Raw genomic sequence first — 15332 nt, forward strand, 5'->3', positions numbered from 1 at the left:
GCTCCAAATCCACTTTGACAGATCCCTCTAAAGGACTGGTTAAAATACACTGACCTCTCCTACTTGGATTTATGGAGGATATATTAAATAGCATCTGTCAGAAGACCCTTCAGAAAGGGCAGAGACATATTCTTTATCCAAATGTACTGCACTTAAAAAGGGCAAACAATCCCAGAGGGACCAGGAAGGGCAGAAATTATTATACTAGCTAATAGCTTTAAATATAGTCTATTTCCTTCAGAAGTAGTTGGCATCAACTATATTTATTTATGGAGAAAGTTCAGTGGAGGGGGACAGTCAGAGGAATGCAAGACAAGCACTGGCATCCCAAGGACTGCAGAAGATGCTCAAAACTTTTTAGGAAAGCACAATTTTGGTACAAAGATGCTGGTATATAGCTCTGTTACAATTGCATATATTAACTATAGGACTCAACTTGTTGATCAGCAGTACAGCTTTTCTACTGCTTGGAGCTGAGACATTAGGAACTTTTTCATAATAAACCAAACAAAACAAAGACAGTTGCTCCCAGAACAGGTACTCCCTGGAGATGCAGCCAGCATTGCCACCTTGTTTAGCAGATGAAGGGTTCCTTCGCAAGGAGGGAGATCACAGAATCATAGAATCATCTAGGTCCAACCATCAACCTGACCTTTTGAGTCCCTTCACTAAACCATGTCCCTTAGTGCCACATCCGCACATCTCTTAAACACCTTTGGAGATGGGAACTCCACCACCTCCCTGAGCAGCCTGTTCCTGAACTTAACCACCCTCTCTGTGAATAAATTTTTAGTAATGTCCAACCTAAACCTCCTCTGGTGCAGCTGGAGACAGTAAATGCAGCCTCTTCCAACAATCACTAATGGGGCTGCGCAGATACTTTTCTCAGAAGTCTGAAAGGACGAGATGTTTTTCCAGACTTTCTACAGTGAAGTTTAGCTTGATGGACCTGTCTGGCTTCCTGGTATTCTTCCAGGAGTAATTACATAGCGGTTCTCACGCCAGCCCATTAGGATGTTTGTGACTCACAAGGGCACATTTCTGAACACGAGAGCATGAGCTGGGACACTAAGTTCTGCTAAAGGACACGTGGCTTGGGATGTGGCAAACCATTGTCTGACAGCTTTAGGCCTATCAAACAAATGTAGGAATAAAGGAAGGCTGAGAGAAAGTTCATGTCTCCTCTCACTTGAGCTAATTGCAGTGGAAGTGATATTCTGCTCTGCCTTACTCTGCTCTGTCCAAGGAATGGAGAGTTAATATTGACCACCAAATCACACAACTGTAAACATGGTGAAAGATTCCTATTCCGGGACCAGTTCACGAGCTCTGACTTTGCCTTTGAAATGATCTAGGATGCTGTTGGTACTCTTGATCTCTCCCATGATCTTTTTCATTGTGGCTTTTGGTCTTTTACTACAAATCTGAAGTTTTCATAGCATAATGGGAAGTGCCCAGTGGTATGTGGACATAGATGAAGCACGTATTCCCTGAGTCTGAATTTACTATCTATTGCTTTGTTTCTGACAGAGAAGAATGTACTTTGTGACCCAGCTGATTTTAATTCAGTCCTACACTTCTATGAGTGAAATCTTGGTAAAATGAAGTTAAGAGATTCAGCCATCACTTTTGATTTATGCCAAGGCAGGAGAGGTAGGTCTATAAAAAAATAACTGAGCCCTGCCAGCTCACGGATCCTAGCCCAGGAGCTGGCAGGGCTCATTGAGAGGGCTTTAAACTATGTAAGAAGGGGGACGGGGCTGAAATAAGGCTTGTTAGAGGTGTGCCAGGGGGAACAATGGCAAGGCCGCGGGAGAAGGCAGTGGCCCAACTGAAGTGCATCTACACTAATGCACGCAGCATGGGTAACAAACAAGAGGAACTGGAAGCCATCGTGCAGCAGGCAGGCTATGACGTGGTTGCCATCACGGAAACGTGGTGGGACCACTCTCGTGACTGGAGTGCTGCAATGTCTGGCTATAGGCTCTTCAGAAGGGACAGGCAGCACAGAAGGGGTGGTGGTGTGGCTCTCTATATTAGAGAATGTTTTGATGTTGTGGAACTTGAGGCTGGGAATGATAAGGTTGAGTCCCTATGGGTTAGGATCAGAGGGAAGGCCAACAAGGCAAGCATCCTGGTGGGGGTCTGTTATAGACCGCCAAACCAGGATGAGGAGATGGATGAGGAGTTCTACAGGCAGCTGGCAGAAGCCGCGAAATCGTCAGCGCTTGTTCTCATGGGGGACTTCAACTTCCCAGACATATCCTGGAAGCACAACACAGCCCAGAGAAAGCAGTCTAGGAGGTTTCTGGAGAGCGTGGAAGATAGCTTCCTGACACAGCTGGTTAGAGAGCCTACCAGGGGAGGTGCCCCGCTAGACCTTCTGTTCACAAACAGTGACGGACTGGTGGGAGATGTGGTGGTCGGGAGCTGTCTTGGGCAGAGTGACCACGAAATGGTTCAGTTCTCTATTCTTGGTGAAGTCAGGAAGGGGATCAGTAAAACCTCTGTCTTGGACTTCCGGTGGGCTGACTTTGAGCTGTTCAGGACGCTGGTTGGCAGAGTCCCTTGGGAGGAGGTTCTGAAGGGCAGAGGAGTCCAGGAAGGCTGGGCACTCTTCAAGAAGGAAATCTTAATGGCTCAGGAGCGGTCTGTCCCCACGTGCCCAAAGACGAGCCGGCGTGGAATGAGACCGGCCTGGCTAAACAGAGAGTTGTGGCTTGAGTTTAGGAGAAAAAAGAGGGTTTATAATCTTTGGAAAAGAGGGCAGGCCACTCAGGAGGACTATAAGGATGTTGCGAGGCTGTGCAGGGAGAAAATTAGAAAGGCCAAAGCTCATCTGCAGCTAAATCTGGCTACTGCCGTTAAAGATAACAAAAAATGCTTTTATAAATACATAAACACAAAAAGGAGGACTAAGGAGAATCTCCATCCTTTACTGGATGCGGGGGGAAACTTAGTTACAAGAGATGAGGAAAAGGCTGAGGTGCTTAATGCCTTCTTTGCTTCAGTCTTTAGCGGCAAAACCAGTTGTTCTCTGGATACCCGGTACCCTGAGCTGGTGGAAGGGGATGGGGAGCAGAATGTGGCCCTCATAATCCACGAGGAAATGGTTGGCGACCTGCTACAGCACTTGCATGTACGCAAGTCGATGGGGCCGGATGGGATCCACCCGAGGGTACTGAGAGAACTGGCGGAGGAGCTGGCCAAGACGCTTTCCATCATTTATCGGCAGTCCTGGCTATCAGGAGAGGTCCCAGTCGACTGGTGGCTAGCAAACGTGACGCCCATCTACAAGAAGGGCTGGAGGGTAGACCCGGGGAACTATAGGCCTGTTAGTTTGACGTCAGTGCCAGGGAAGCTCATGGAGCAGATTATCTTGAGTGTCATCACGCGGCACTTGCAGGGCAACCAGGCGATCAGGCCCAGTCAGCATGGGTTTATGAAAGGTAGGTCCTGCTTGACGAACCTGATCTCCTTCTATGACCAAGTGACACACTTAGTGGATGAGGGAAAGGCTGTGGATGTGGTCTACCTTGATTTCAGTAAGGCTTTTGACACCGTTTCCCACAACATTCTCTTCAAGAAACTGGCTGCTCTTGACTTGGACTGGCGTACGCTTTGTTGGGTTAAAAACTGGCTGGATAGCTGGGCCCAAAGAGTTGTGGTGAATGGAGTCAAATCCAGTTGGAGGCCGATCACTCAGGGCTCAGTACTGGGGCCAGTCCTCTGTAATATCTTTATCGATGATCTGGACGAGGGGATCGAGTGCACCCTCAGTAAGTTTGCAGATGACACCAAGTTAGGTGCATGTGTCAATCTGCTCGAGGGTAGGAAGGCTCTGCAGGAGGATCTGGATAGGCTGGACCGATGGGCTGAGGTCAACTGTATGAAGTTCAACAAGGCCAAGTGCCGGGTCCTGCACCTGGGGCACAACAACCCCAAGCAGAGCTACAGGCTGGGAGATGAGTGGTTGGAAAGCTGCCTGGCAGAGAAGGACCTGGGAGTATTGGTTGATAGTCGGCTGAATATAAGCCAGCAGTGTGCTCAGGTGGCCAAGAAGGCCAACAGCATCCTGGCTTGTATAAGAAGCAGTGTGGCCAGCAGGGCTAGGGAGGTGATTGTCCCCCTGTACTCGGCTCTGGTGAGGCCGCACCTCGAGTACTGTGTTCAGTTTTGGGCCCCTCACTGCAAGAAGGACAGTGAGGTGCTTGAGAGAGTCCAGAGAAAGGCAATGAAGCTGGTGAGGGTTCTGGAGAACAAGTCTTACGAGGAGCGGCTGAGGGAGCTGGGGTTGTTTAGCCTGGAGAAGAGGAGGCTCAGGGGAGACCTCATCACTCTCTATAGGTACCTTAAAGGAGGCTGTAGAGAGGTGGGGGTTGGTCTATTCTCCCACGTGCCTGGTGACAGGACAAGGGGGAATGGGCTAAAGTTGCGCCAGGGGAGGTTTAGGTTGGATATTAGGAAGAACTTCTTTACTGAAAGGGTTGTTAGGCATTGGAATGGGCTGCCCAGGGAAGTGGTTGAGTCACCATCCCTGGAGGTCTTTAAGAGACGTTTAGATGTTGAGCTTAGTGATATGGTTTAGTGGAGGACTTGTTAGTGTTAGGTCAGAGGTTGGACTAGGTGATGTTGGAGGTCTTTTCCAACCTAGACGATTCCGTGAACTATCCATGACTCAGTCCATATAATTGTGCCCGCTGACTGAAGCAGTATCCTGGTTTCAGCTGAGATAAGAGTTAATTTTCTTCAGAGTGGCTGGTATGGTGCTGTGTTTTGTGTTTAGGAGAAAAATAACGCTGCTAACACACCAGTTTTAGTTGTTACAGAGCAGTGCTTACACCAAGTCAAAGGCTTTTGAACTTCTCCTACTGCCCTGGTCAGAGAGACTAGGGGTGCACAAGAAGCTGTGAGGGGACAGAACCAGGACACGTGAACCCAACTGGCCAAAGGGCTATTCCATACCATGCAATGTCATGTTGAACAATTAATATGGGAGGGAAGGGCAGTTTTTTGGGGACTGGCCGGGTGGTTAGCAATTGTGGTATTCGTCACTTGTTTTGTATCATCTTTTATCATTATTTCCCTTTCTTTTCTGTCCTATTAAACTGTTTTTAATCTCAACCCACGAGTTTTACTGTTCTTTTCCCTGATTCCTTCCCCCACCCCACTGCATGGATGGGGACTGGAGTGAGAGAATGGCTGTATGGTACTTAGCTGCCTGCTGGGTTAAACCACAACAAGCATCATCCTTCATAAGCTTTGGAAGACATATCTCAATCAATAATAAATGGAGCTATTGTTTTTGGAGTACAACAGCAAAGAGGCTGTGAGGGTTAGTGCACTGATGAAGCACAGTACCAGTGCTGCTCTGCAATGCTGTAGGAAACCAAGATTTCAGTCAGCTAGGAGCCTAACACATATGGTCCAAAAGCAAAGGGACATGCTCTAGCCTTACATAGAGTCAGAAAAATTTGATTTCTATTCCAGCTCTTCACAAAAACATGCCACAGCCTTCGTTGTGTCTATAGACTGAACAGGTAGAGAAAGTTCAGTTAGCTGAAATCTGAAGCTAGTCTTCAGCCCTGCAGCTGCCCAGTACGGGGAACTTCTTATAGATCTCGAAGTGAGAATAATCTCATGGGTCTGTTTTCTTATGCATGTGGGTGGCTTCCTCTGATTAACTGGGTATTTTCTTGAACTTTGAGGTAAGATTAAAAAAATAAAGACTGAAAGAAGAAACAATTAATTATATATGAGATCCAGTAAACAGCACCAGAAGTTAAATATGAAAAAGGAAAACACAGAAAAAAGATTCACAAATTTCACACCTTACAACAGTTACAATTCAATAGAAGTTTATACTTGTTTTTTTCTCTAGTTAAAAAATAAACATTAAGTGCACAATTTAAAAAAAATAGTTTTATGATTTACATGTTTTTCAATTTTCTAAATGGCTTTAGTGAAATCAAATACAATTCCTAAAGTTACAACAGTACAACATTTGTATGATGTTTATATTGCAATGTTAATTACCCTCTCCAGCTCCCATATATGGCCCTCTTTCATCACATAATGGATTTAAATGTCAGTTGTCAAATCTGTAATACTCAGACGCATACCTGGTTTAGGATTCTAAATTCTTCTAAGGGACTTTTACAGGGGTAGATCAGGGGTTTAGATCTATGGCATTTTCCTAACAGGCACACAGATGCAGTTTCTCACTGAAAAGACAGCCCCATTTGAAAATTAGTCCAATCAATGAACAATCAAAATCAAAGATGCAACACAATCTATACCACACAACGCGTTACGTAACTCCTAAAGTGATGATAGAACCACAACGAAGAAGTACACTTGGCTAGAGGCTATATTCGGCTCTTGTTCCTTCAATTTCTTTGACTTAAAGAAGAGACACACTCTTAATTAATTGCTTTGGCAGGCCAGCAGGCTGTCTTTACTTAATAATATCATTAGGAATTCCACAATGTTTCAGCCTCTAATATTCATGATTTTCAATATACGCTTTTTTTAAAGTGAGCCTCAGGATTACTTTCCTTTTATAAGACGATGCTTTTTCTCTCACTTCTCCCACTAGTTGCTGCATTGGGCATAATAATGCACAAGCATGCAACATGTAGACCTAGCTGGGCACTTGTATGTCACAGGAAAACAGTACTTACAGAGCACTGCTAATAAAAGGCTATTTGGAACAACTCTGAGTTCACGAGTAATAGAAAACTACCTTCCCCATATGCTTGCTTCATGCTTACCACATACAGCCATCTGAATTTGCTCAAAGGCACAAGGGCTCTTCATCTTACAAGTCTGAGCTGTGAACACGCAGCAAAATTCCGATTTCATATTCACAATACAAAACAAAGATTCTAAACACCAAATTGGGTCATTATTTGTCCTTCACACTCAATTAAATTCCTCTTCTTTGCTAGTTCAACAATCTTTCTAGACCTCGCAACCCATAACAAAGCAACAGGCAGCCATGCATTTGAAAAATGTCAGGCTTGAATTTTTTTTCTTCATAATTATATTTAAAGAAAAAATACTACTGCCATCACCCAACTAATTTCTTCCCTCTACATCAGCCCCCTATTTGTTTTATGCAGTATAAAATACAGTAAAAAACATAATTATTTGACATTTGGTTAGAACAGGGAGGGAGAGATCTAAATGCGTAATACATAAAGACTTTAACACGCTCAGTCTATAACCGCAGCTTCCCAAACGTCTGCTCAGTGTTACTCGGCACTGGAAATCTATTTTTTTTTTTTTTCTCTCCCTTGATGCATAAAGCTTTACTTCTCTACATATCCAGATCCCTTTGGTCTACATCTTGCGGAAGCAGCCTAACTTTCTATAGGAAGAGGTTCACTTAGTCACAGAGGAGTGAAGCATGAACACAAAGCCCTGCAAGACTGGCCTGGACATCAGCTTGAATAGGGGCAGGCTTGGAATCAGATCATTCCGAACAACTGTTTTCTCCCTCCAAATGTGCATCCAGCCTCTGATCTAATGAATGCCTAATGCCTTTAGTCAAATTGAAAGTTCTAGTGATAAGGCAGCAAACACTACTTCAAACAAATCACTACTTTACAGCTAAACCAATACAGTATGCTTCACAGGAGAAAAAAATATTCAAATTCTTTCAAGCACAGGTCATAAAATAAATGAGCATATAGTCTTACAGTGTTCCCACCTATAGAACAGAGGAGCATTTAGTCAGCTCACAAAGCTTCTCCTTCTGATATTGCTCCAATCTCAAAAGTCAAAAGCAATCTTCTGGAAATGACTGCAGAATAAGTAACACTGCAGGAAAGTAACTCCAGACATAGATGAAGATACTTGGGACCAGAGAAGGGTAGAATTTAAGACACAGCCTTGCCATCAGCACTCACAGTTCAACTGCAAAGGGAGCTCCATGATCAACATATGCATTTTATGCTTGGCATGACTGTTTTTGTGGTTCTTTATAGGCACTGAATGTATCTAATACATGATGCAAAGCCCTTGTAAATAACTTTGGATTCTGACATCAAGCTTGACACAAGATTTTATGAGGTGTGATACAGTAGTGCTGTCAAATCTGTCTTGGATTAGACTCTCCTCTACTACATCCTGCAGAAAAAATGAAGACTTGTTTGCTACATGCATGCTACTAGATGATCATGATCTGAAATGACTGACAGCTCATAGCCTCCAAGACCTCCCGCACTTTACAAAGGAACATATTATTAAAAATATTGCAAGAGATAAGAAAAAGTTATGACAGCGACCATGTTCACAGAGAAAAAGAAAAACACGTTGAAGTGAAAGGTCATCTTCTGATAAAAACATCCCTCACTACTGGACCATCTTGTACACAGGGTCTCCAACTTGAATTGTTCCAGTTTTGTCAACGGCAAAGTATCTTCCAAAGAGAGGGCTGGATTTGTAAATGTGTCGCTCAGACGGATCACATAAGCGGTAACTGCAGAGAGAGAACACTTTTTTTAGAATCAGTGGTAGCAAATCCTAAATATCAAGATATCAGTGGTGAGAGAGAGAACATATGAACAGCCACCATATTATACTACAAACTAAATAAATACTATAATTACTGAGAACTAAGCAGTTCAAATAGAGAGAAAGAACCTGACTGTATTCACGGGTCCACGTACATAATACACATACAGAAGATATTTTAAAAAGAAATGCTAAAGTTGCTGAGTTAGACTTTTAAATACCTCAAATTTCTGATACGCCAGGCATTCACACTAGCACTGACGGAAGAGGCAGAGAATGTAAAGTTTGCAAGTAAGAAGAGAGAATTTCCTGAATTTTCTTACTGTATAGAATTGCATAAAGTAGAACAGAAGCCAATACACACATAACTTTACACTGCGTTATTACATCCTGCACATACTTCAAAGCACTTTTAAAACATCAGCCCAGCATCTGTTGGATCTAACCTAAATCCAATCCCACAGCCTGAGACACACTGGTATTTTTACAACCTTTTCAATGTTTCCAGGGGCTCCTTCCTGTCCAGGACCCCAGTGTCTGGGTTAACAGTTGTTAAAATACACCTGCAATTACAGACAGCACCAAATCAGTAACAGCTTCTGATTATAAATCTCTGCCCATCTATATAAAGTAACGGTCTCAAATATTTACCTTGCACAGCACACTGTCCCTTTCATTTCCACACTGCCAATAAGAATTTCCTCCCAGGTGTCCTGAGGGAAGGAAAATATTAAGCACATTTTAGACATGTGCATGTACAACCATTCTTCTAGGAGTGGCACAGTCATTCTTAAAGAGGCTGTACCATTCCAGATGGTCACCTTCACTTGCATCTTCAAATAAGTGCAGTTATATTATGGTACAATTTTAATGAAAACCCTGTTGTCCCTACATTCATCCAATCCATGACCCGCCAGTAATTATATCTGGAAAGAAAGGTATGTAAGTAACAAAACCCATTCTGCAGCACGCAGTTGTCTGAACTTAAAGCAAGTTTATTCTAACTGTGCATGTGAGAATCTGATCTGTGACCTCTGCTAGTCACTACTTCCACAGAAAGGATTTTTTTAGTGGAAGTAAGTTTTCACTTCTCTGCACAAGCTTAACATTGCAACCCTTCTCGGGAGACCCATTTTTGTTTTTAGGAACATCACAGATTGGGGAATTACCAGATCTACCCTGAGCAAGTTCTTTGGAAAAAGGGAACAGGATGTCAAAACACTTAAATGCCATCATCACCTGTTCATTTCATCGCCAGATACCTTCATAGATGGTGCTTTTTGAACTACCAGAATATAGTCAGAGATGTAGCATTGGTGCTGCAGAATCACAATAGTCAGTTTTACTCTTGTGCCAAAGACTATAAAACATCACACTCACAATTTACTAACTGTTCATTTGTATCATTAATTTGATCAATGACAGCATGCATAGCTTTCCTTACTTCACACTTGAAAGTGAGCTTTAAGTAGCAGCCTGTCACTTTTTTCTTCCTTTCCTAAGCTAATTAAGTATTCACAGACCTGTTTTCTCCCTCTATGCTTCACATGCAAGCGAGCAGAAGCTGTATCTCTCTGGAATCCAGCTGTATATCACCAAACCGCAGCTTTCCTCATCCTTGTTGGCACCATTCCCCAAGGAAACAGTTACAAAAAAACACATCCAAGCCTTCAAAAAGACATTTAAGAGTTATTTTACCTCCTCAAAAGCATTGCAACCTGTCACAAAAATATTCGGTCTGAAGTTCTGTATCTTAACTTTCTTCTCCAGTCTGGTATTTAAGTCCTCCAGTGAAGCTTCTGAGATGATCAAGACCGGGCTACAGTCAGGATAGGCAACCTACATAAACAAACACCAAAAAATGTAAGGCTGCTGTAAGAGCATGGGTGTGAAGTTGGCAAAACTACTGAACAGCAAAAGGACTGATATGTTGGAACCGGTGACCACATATTAGCCTGGCAGTGTTAGGCTGCTGTATTCAGATTTTAATTTTGATGGAAGGACGTTGTCAAGTAAAACACCTGCCTTTTCCGATTTCAGAACTGCCACAACTTTCCTTTGCTCAAACTGTAAAATTAAACTTCTGTTTATAGAATGAAGCTGAAATTATATAAGCTGCCACAACTTCTTACAAGCTGATATTGTATGCACATCCCAGACATTTATCCTAGGTGTTACAAACAGAGCTAAATATATCAGTAAAGCATGCTATGGCAAGCTTTGAAGGATACCAAGTTGTTTATGGATCTGCTAAACTTACATGGTCGACTGTAATTGCCTAACTGAATTCTTCTATGCTTCTTCTATTCTTCATGCTAGGATTCCTGAATGCCACCCCTTGTAACCTGACACACCATATGCTGAAACCATTAGTCTTCTGTACCGGTCTCAGTTACATGATAAACGCATATGCATGAGAATCCAGAATAGGTTATATACTTTCTTTTCTTTGTGCAACAACAAGCACTACACCGATGTCCTATAGATAAAAACGTCACGAGAATAATGTAAGGCATTCACAAACTGTACTTCCTTAAAAAGGATGCACTCATCAGGTAGAGTTCACTCCATCTTCATACAGGAGCTGTGTTCAGACAAGGAGGACATCAATAGCTCCAATGGTATAAAGACATCAGAGCATGGCAACTCCCTTCCCTTCCTACATTATCTAATACCACATCTTCAAGCTTCCTCCCACAGAAAGAAGGAGATGAAACCCTCTGTAACCCTTTCTGGATGGTAACTGTAGACTAGGACTGTAACTATAGAAACTGGGGTTGAATGTTGTCCCTTTAAATAAACTATGAGGTAATACAACTCGTATCAGTAAACTCCTAGATCTCACAAGGGATACTGAATGAAAGTTTTCTACACAATACGGGTTATAACACCAAAACACCTTTAAAAACATGATTTTCTTCTATTCTCTGAGGCACAAAAGGAATGGTATTTAATTCTGCAGTTCCTCTTTAAATGTCAGTGTCAGACTCTAGTTGTGAGTGGTCAACAGCTAAGAACAAATCTAAGGTAAAATTAAAGCAAGTAATTTCATCATGGAAAAGGAAAACATTCACATGGTTTAAGTACATGATATAAACCTTGCTAAAATGGGCTCATCACAAACAACTGAATGTGCAGATTTGGTGGCTGGGGAAGGAAACAATGAGAAGAAAGTAATTCTGAGAACAAGAACATTCATTTACCTCATCTGTGGTTCGGAAAAGATTTATTACGTCCTTTGACTTTCTTGGCACCATGGAAGGCTCAAAGTGCACCAGTCGATAGGGCTCCGAATTCAGGAAAGTGGTGAGCCACTGAGCCACTTCATCTCCACAGTCCCTGCCTTGAATATCCAGTCCGAACAACCTGAAGGATAAGACATATCAGCAAGCTAGTTGTAAAACCAAAGACTCAAGCATGCTTATTATTTAAAAGTAGGCATCTCATTTTAATAGTAGAAGCTAGATAACATTTAACAAACTGCCTGAATTAGCGAGGTAGAAGCTGGTTTCTGGATTTGGCACAAGGATCATTTCCAGTGTGCAATCTTGTGGCAACTTTGTTTTGGAAGCTACGTACCGTGGACATGGCCAGACAGTAACAGTTGGTGAAAGAATGAGCCATGAACAGACTAGGTGCTCAGACCTTAAAAAAAAAAGTCTATTCTTGCATTTGTGTGTGACTAACAACAAAAGATCTCTGCCCAGAAATCAACTGAAATGTAATTAATTTGAGAAAATGAACATTGCGGCGCAGTTAGTCACTGTAATTAGCACTTGGTGATGTCCCTGATTGTTAAGGAAGCTTTTGTTCAAATTTTAGTGCTGTGAAAATTTACCCAGAGTGGAGTGAAACTCTGTTGCCTAACAGACCCCTTCAGCTTACACTCTGACACTAATTAATAAATTTGTATGTGTTGTAATTATTTTTTACTATAAAGCAGCAATGAACACCTTATTGCTGAGGCTGCAAAATAGGATGTAAAAACCTGGTGTTCACATATTCCTCAAAAAAAATCCAATCCAATCAAATCACACACTAGGTCTAGACCACTTGAGGATCAGCCTGTCAGCACATGAGGCAGAGCAGAAAGAGCAATGTAAATTTCAGCCCTTGTTCTCAGCAAGACCCTTCCCCAAAAACTAGCTGCCTTCTGAAAAGTCTCTGGAAGGTGTTTGTTTGTTTTTCCCACACCACACAAACCTGTTAAGAATAACAACAAAAGGATGTATGTCAGCTTCTCATAAGGCTGCTGGCAAGACCTCACCCCAGTGAGAACTGGCAGCAGGCTACTAATTCAACAAGCAAAGCTCAAACCTAAGACACTGAGCTATACGCTAGGAGAGGTTAAAGATTTATAACGGAAGCAAAGTCCACGGTGCACGAAAACCCACTGGCAGCACAATACAAAACAAGTTTATGCCCGGAACACTTTCCTGGCACACAAGGTAAACCTCAACTCAATCTTCCAATAAGCTTCCACAACAGTCATGAATAAGCTAAGACTGTCTTCACAGTAGTGATTTTGACCCAACTACACTGCAGTTTCTTCTACCTGCGCTGCACAGCTTAAAGCACGTAGATGCCCAGGCAGCTCATCTAGCTTGGCCCAGTACCTAGGGGTCCTCTCCTCTCTGCTCGCATCTCACGGGCATGCCCTCCTCGCTCACAGGCACGCTGCAGGGCTCCAGGCAGCGACGGCTAGCAGCAGGCTTCTGCTTGCAAAAAGATTAATTTTGTTCCACGCACAGTATAACTGCCCCTGCAAAAGGAGCTACTGACAGCTCACTCCTACTTATTTTCTGTCTTTTCAGAAACACCCAGGGTTTCTTGGTGTGTGCACGCACCCAAACACTTGAAGTGGCTGTGTGTTCCTCTCAGCCAAGCCCCCAGCTCTTCAGGGTACTCCTATGGCTGTCAGAAACTCTCAACACAGCACCCGTAAGGCAGCCCTCTCACTCACCAATGTCTGCATCACATCTGTTCTCACCCACTAACTCCACCGGCCACATCCCTGCTGTTTGCTGGAATCCTCACACCAGCTCTGTGGCACAGGTGGAGATGAAATTGCCACTGCCCAAGAGAGTGCCTGACTGCCTTTTGCTTCCCTCCCTTCTCTCTGTCACTGCCTGCCTGGGGGCTGGCACGAAGCAGCTTCCAACAACATTGTTTTCCACCTCAGAAGCAGATCTATACTGATTAACTCAGGGGTTTAGGGATCCATGGGAACACTGCGCAATCACAAATTTAAGTATCTCGCCACATACCAACAGGCACAAAGGAAGAACACAGAGGCTGCTTCACCAGAGAGCTGTAAGAACTCACTAATGAGTTATCTGCATGAACAGAAACCGTGCCTACTCAGTGGCTTCAGTCCTACACTTGACTCTCCCAAACACGGGGTTTTTAAACACCCAAGTAAAACCTGCAACTGGACTTATCATTTGTAGAGGTTACAGATAAAGCCTACGCAGCCTTTTGCAGCCGGACACCCTGTTGCACTGCCTCAGCTTCAAACTCCTGGGCACGAGCCAGCACCCATACGAAGGCCTGGCAGGTTTTCATTACTGAAATATATTTAGACTACTTAAATCTTTTTCTAACAAGTTTTAGAAAGTTGTGTATGTGTTGGACATGCGTGTCACTGCCTGGCACACACGTTACAGAGGTAACGCACGACCAAGGCTTTGAGGTGCAACTACCCAAGCGGGAAGTAAACATAGGTGAGTAAACACGGCACGGCATGAAGATTAGAGATCATGATTTATGGTCTGTGACTACTGTTATCTTTCCTGATTTATTTACGCCACTGTGTAGCAGATTAAAATTAAGGCGTTTGTTACGGCAGTCAGCCCTGGCCTTTGGTGTAATACACAGTACCTGCAAATTCCTAAATAAGAAAATACCAGCCGTTCCCCAGACTTGAAAAACAAGGCGTACAAGGGAGGGGCACACAATAACCAGGGAGAAGGGACGAAGCAGGAGCCCCCCCCAGCCTCCCCACCCCCCGTACCTGCAGTTCCGCACCGGGTTTTTCCTGGGAAGCCTCACGGGCACACGCAGCTCCTCCATGCCGGGGGCGCTCAGGGCCAGGCAGCCATTCTCGCAGCCGACCGAAACGAGGACGAGCCGGGGCTCCTGTCGGGCGGTGACCATGTGCCCGTCCTCCTTGGTCACCAGCCAGAACCTGCAGCGCGGGGGGCGCGCAGAGGCTCAGGACCACGCTGCACAGAGGCGCCCCGCACCAGCCGGCCCCGCACCGCTCCCCCCTACCTGTCCCGCAGCTCCCCGCTCTGCAGCCCCATCGGCGTCACCTGCGCCCGCGGCACGGCCACCCCCCGGCACGACTTCACGGGGTACACGAAGAGGCTCGACACCGTCCCCACACGCTGCAGCCGGGCTGGGCGGCGGCGGCGGCGCCCCACGGCCCAGCGCCAAGCCCCCAGCAGGGCGCCCAGCGCCAGGGCCGCCGCCGCCGCCCACAGCCAGCCCGCCCGGGGCGCCCGCAGCGCCGGGCCCGCAGCCCCCCACGGCCCGCTCATGGCGCCCGGCCCGCACGCAGGGACGGGACGGGGACTGGGCCGGGGGCGGTGAGGGGAGGTGCGGGGCCGCCCCCTTCCGGCGCGGGGCCGCTCGCCCTCACAGCGCCGCCGCTGCCGCATGGGGGGGTCCCCGGCCCGCTCCGCCCGCTGGGGGCTGTTCTCCCCCCCCCCTCCCCGTGTGTCACCTTCCAAGGTGAAAGCGTTCTGCTGGTGTCCCTGCCAAATCCCTTGAAACCCCTTCTTACAGTGCTTTGTTGAGCAAATTGGTCC

The 15332-nt window shown here is 45.0% G+C and overlaps 1 protein-coding gene across 1 annotated transcript; it reads right to left on the reverse strand.

The window, feature by feature from the left end:
* Nucleotides 1-5845: 5845 nt before the first annotated feature.
* LOC121067754 (mitochondrial amidoxime reducing component 2-like) lies at nucleotides 5846-15062 on the reverse strand. The gene is made up of 7 exons (XM_040552592.1): nucleotides 14794-15062; nucleotides 14534-14707; nucleotides 11724-11886; nucleotides 10219-10359; nucleotides 9172-9233; nucleotides 9012-9083; nucleotides 5846-8485 (listed from the first exon to the last, which is right to left on the reverse strand). The coding sequence occupies exons 1-7, from the start codon at nucleotides 15060-15062 to the stop codon at nucleotides 8359-8361; spliced, it is 1008 nt and encodes a 335-aa protein (XP_040408526.1). The 3' UTR covers nucleotides 5846-8358.
* Between the last annotated feature and the right edge of the window lie 270 nt (nucleotides 15063-15332).

Source organism: Cygnus olor, chromosome 3 (genome assembly GCF_009769625.2).
Source record: "Cygnus olor isolate bCygOlo1 chromosome 3, bCygOlo1.pri.v2, whole genome shotgun sequence".
Taxonomy (NCBI): domain Eukaryota; kingdom Metazoa; phylum Chordata; class Aves; order Anseriformes; family Anatidae; genus Cygnus; species Cygnus olor.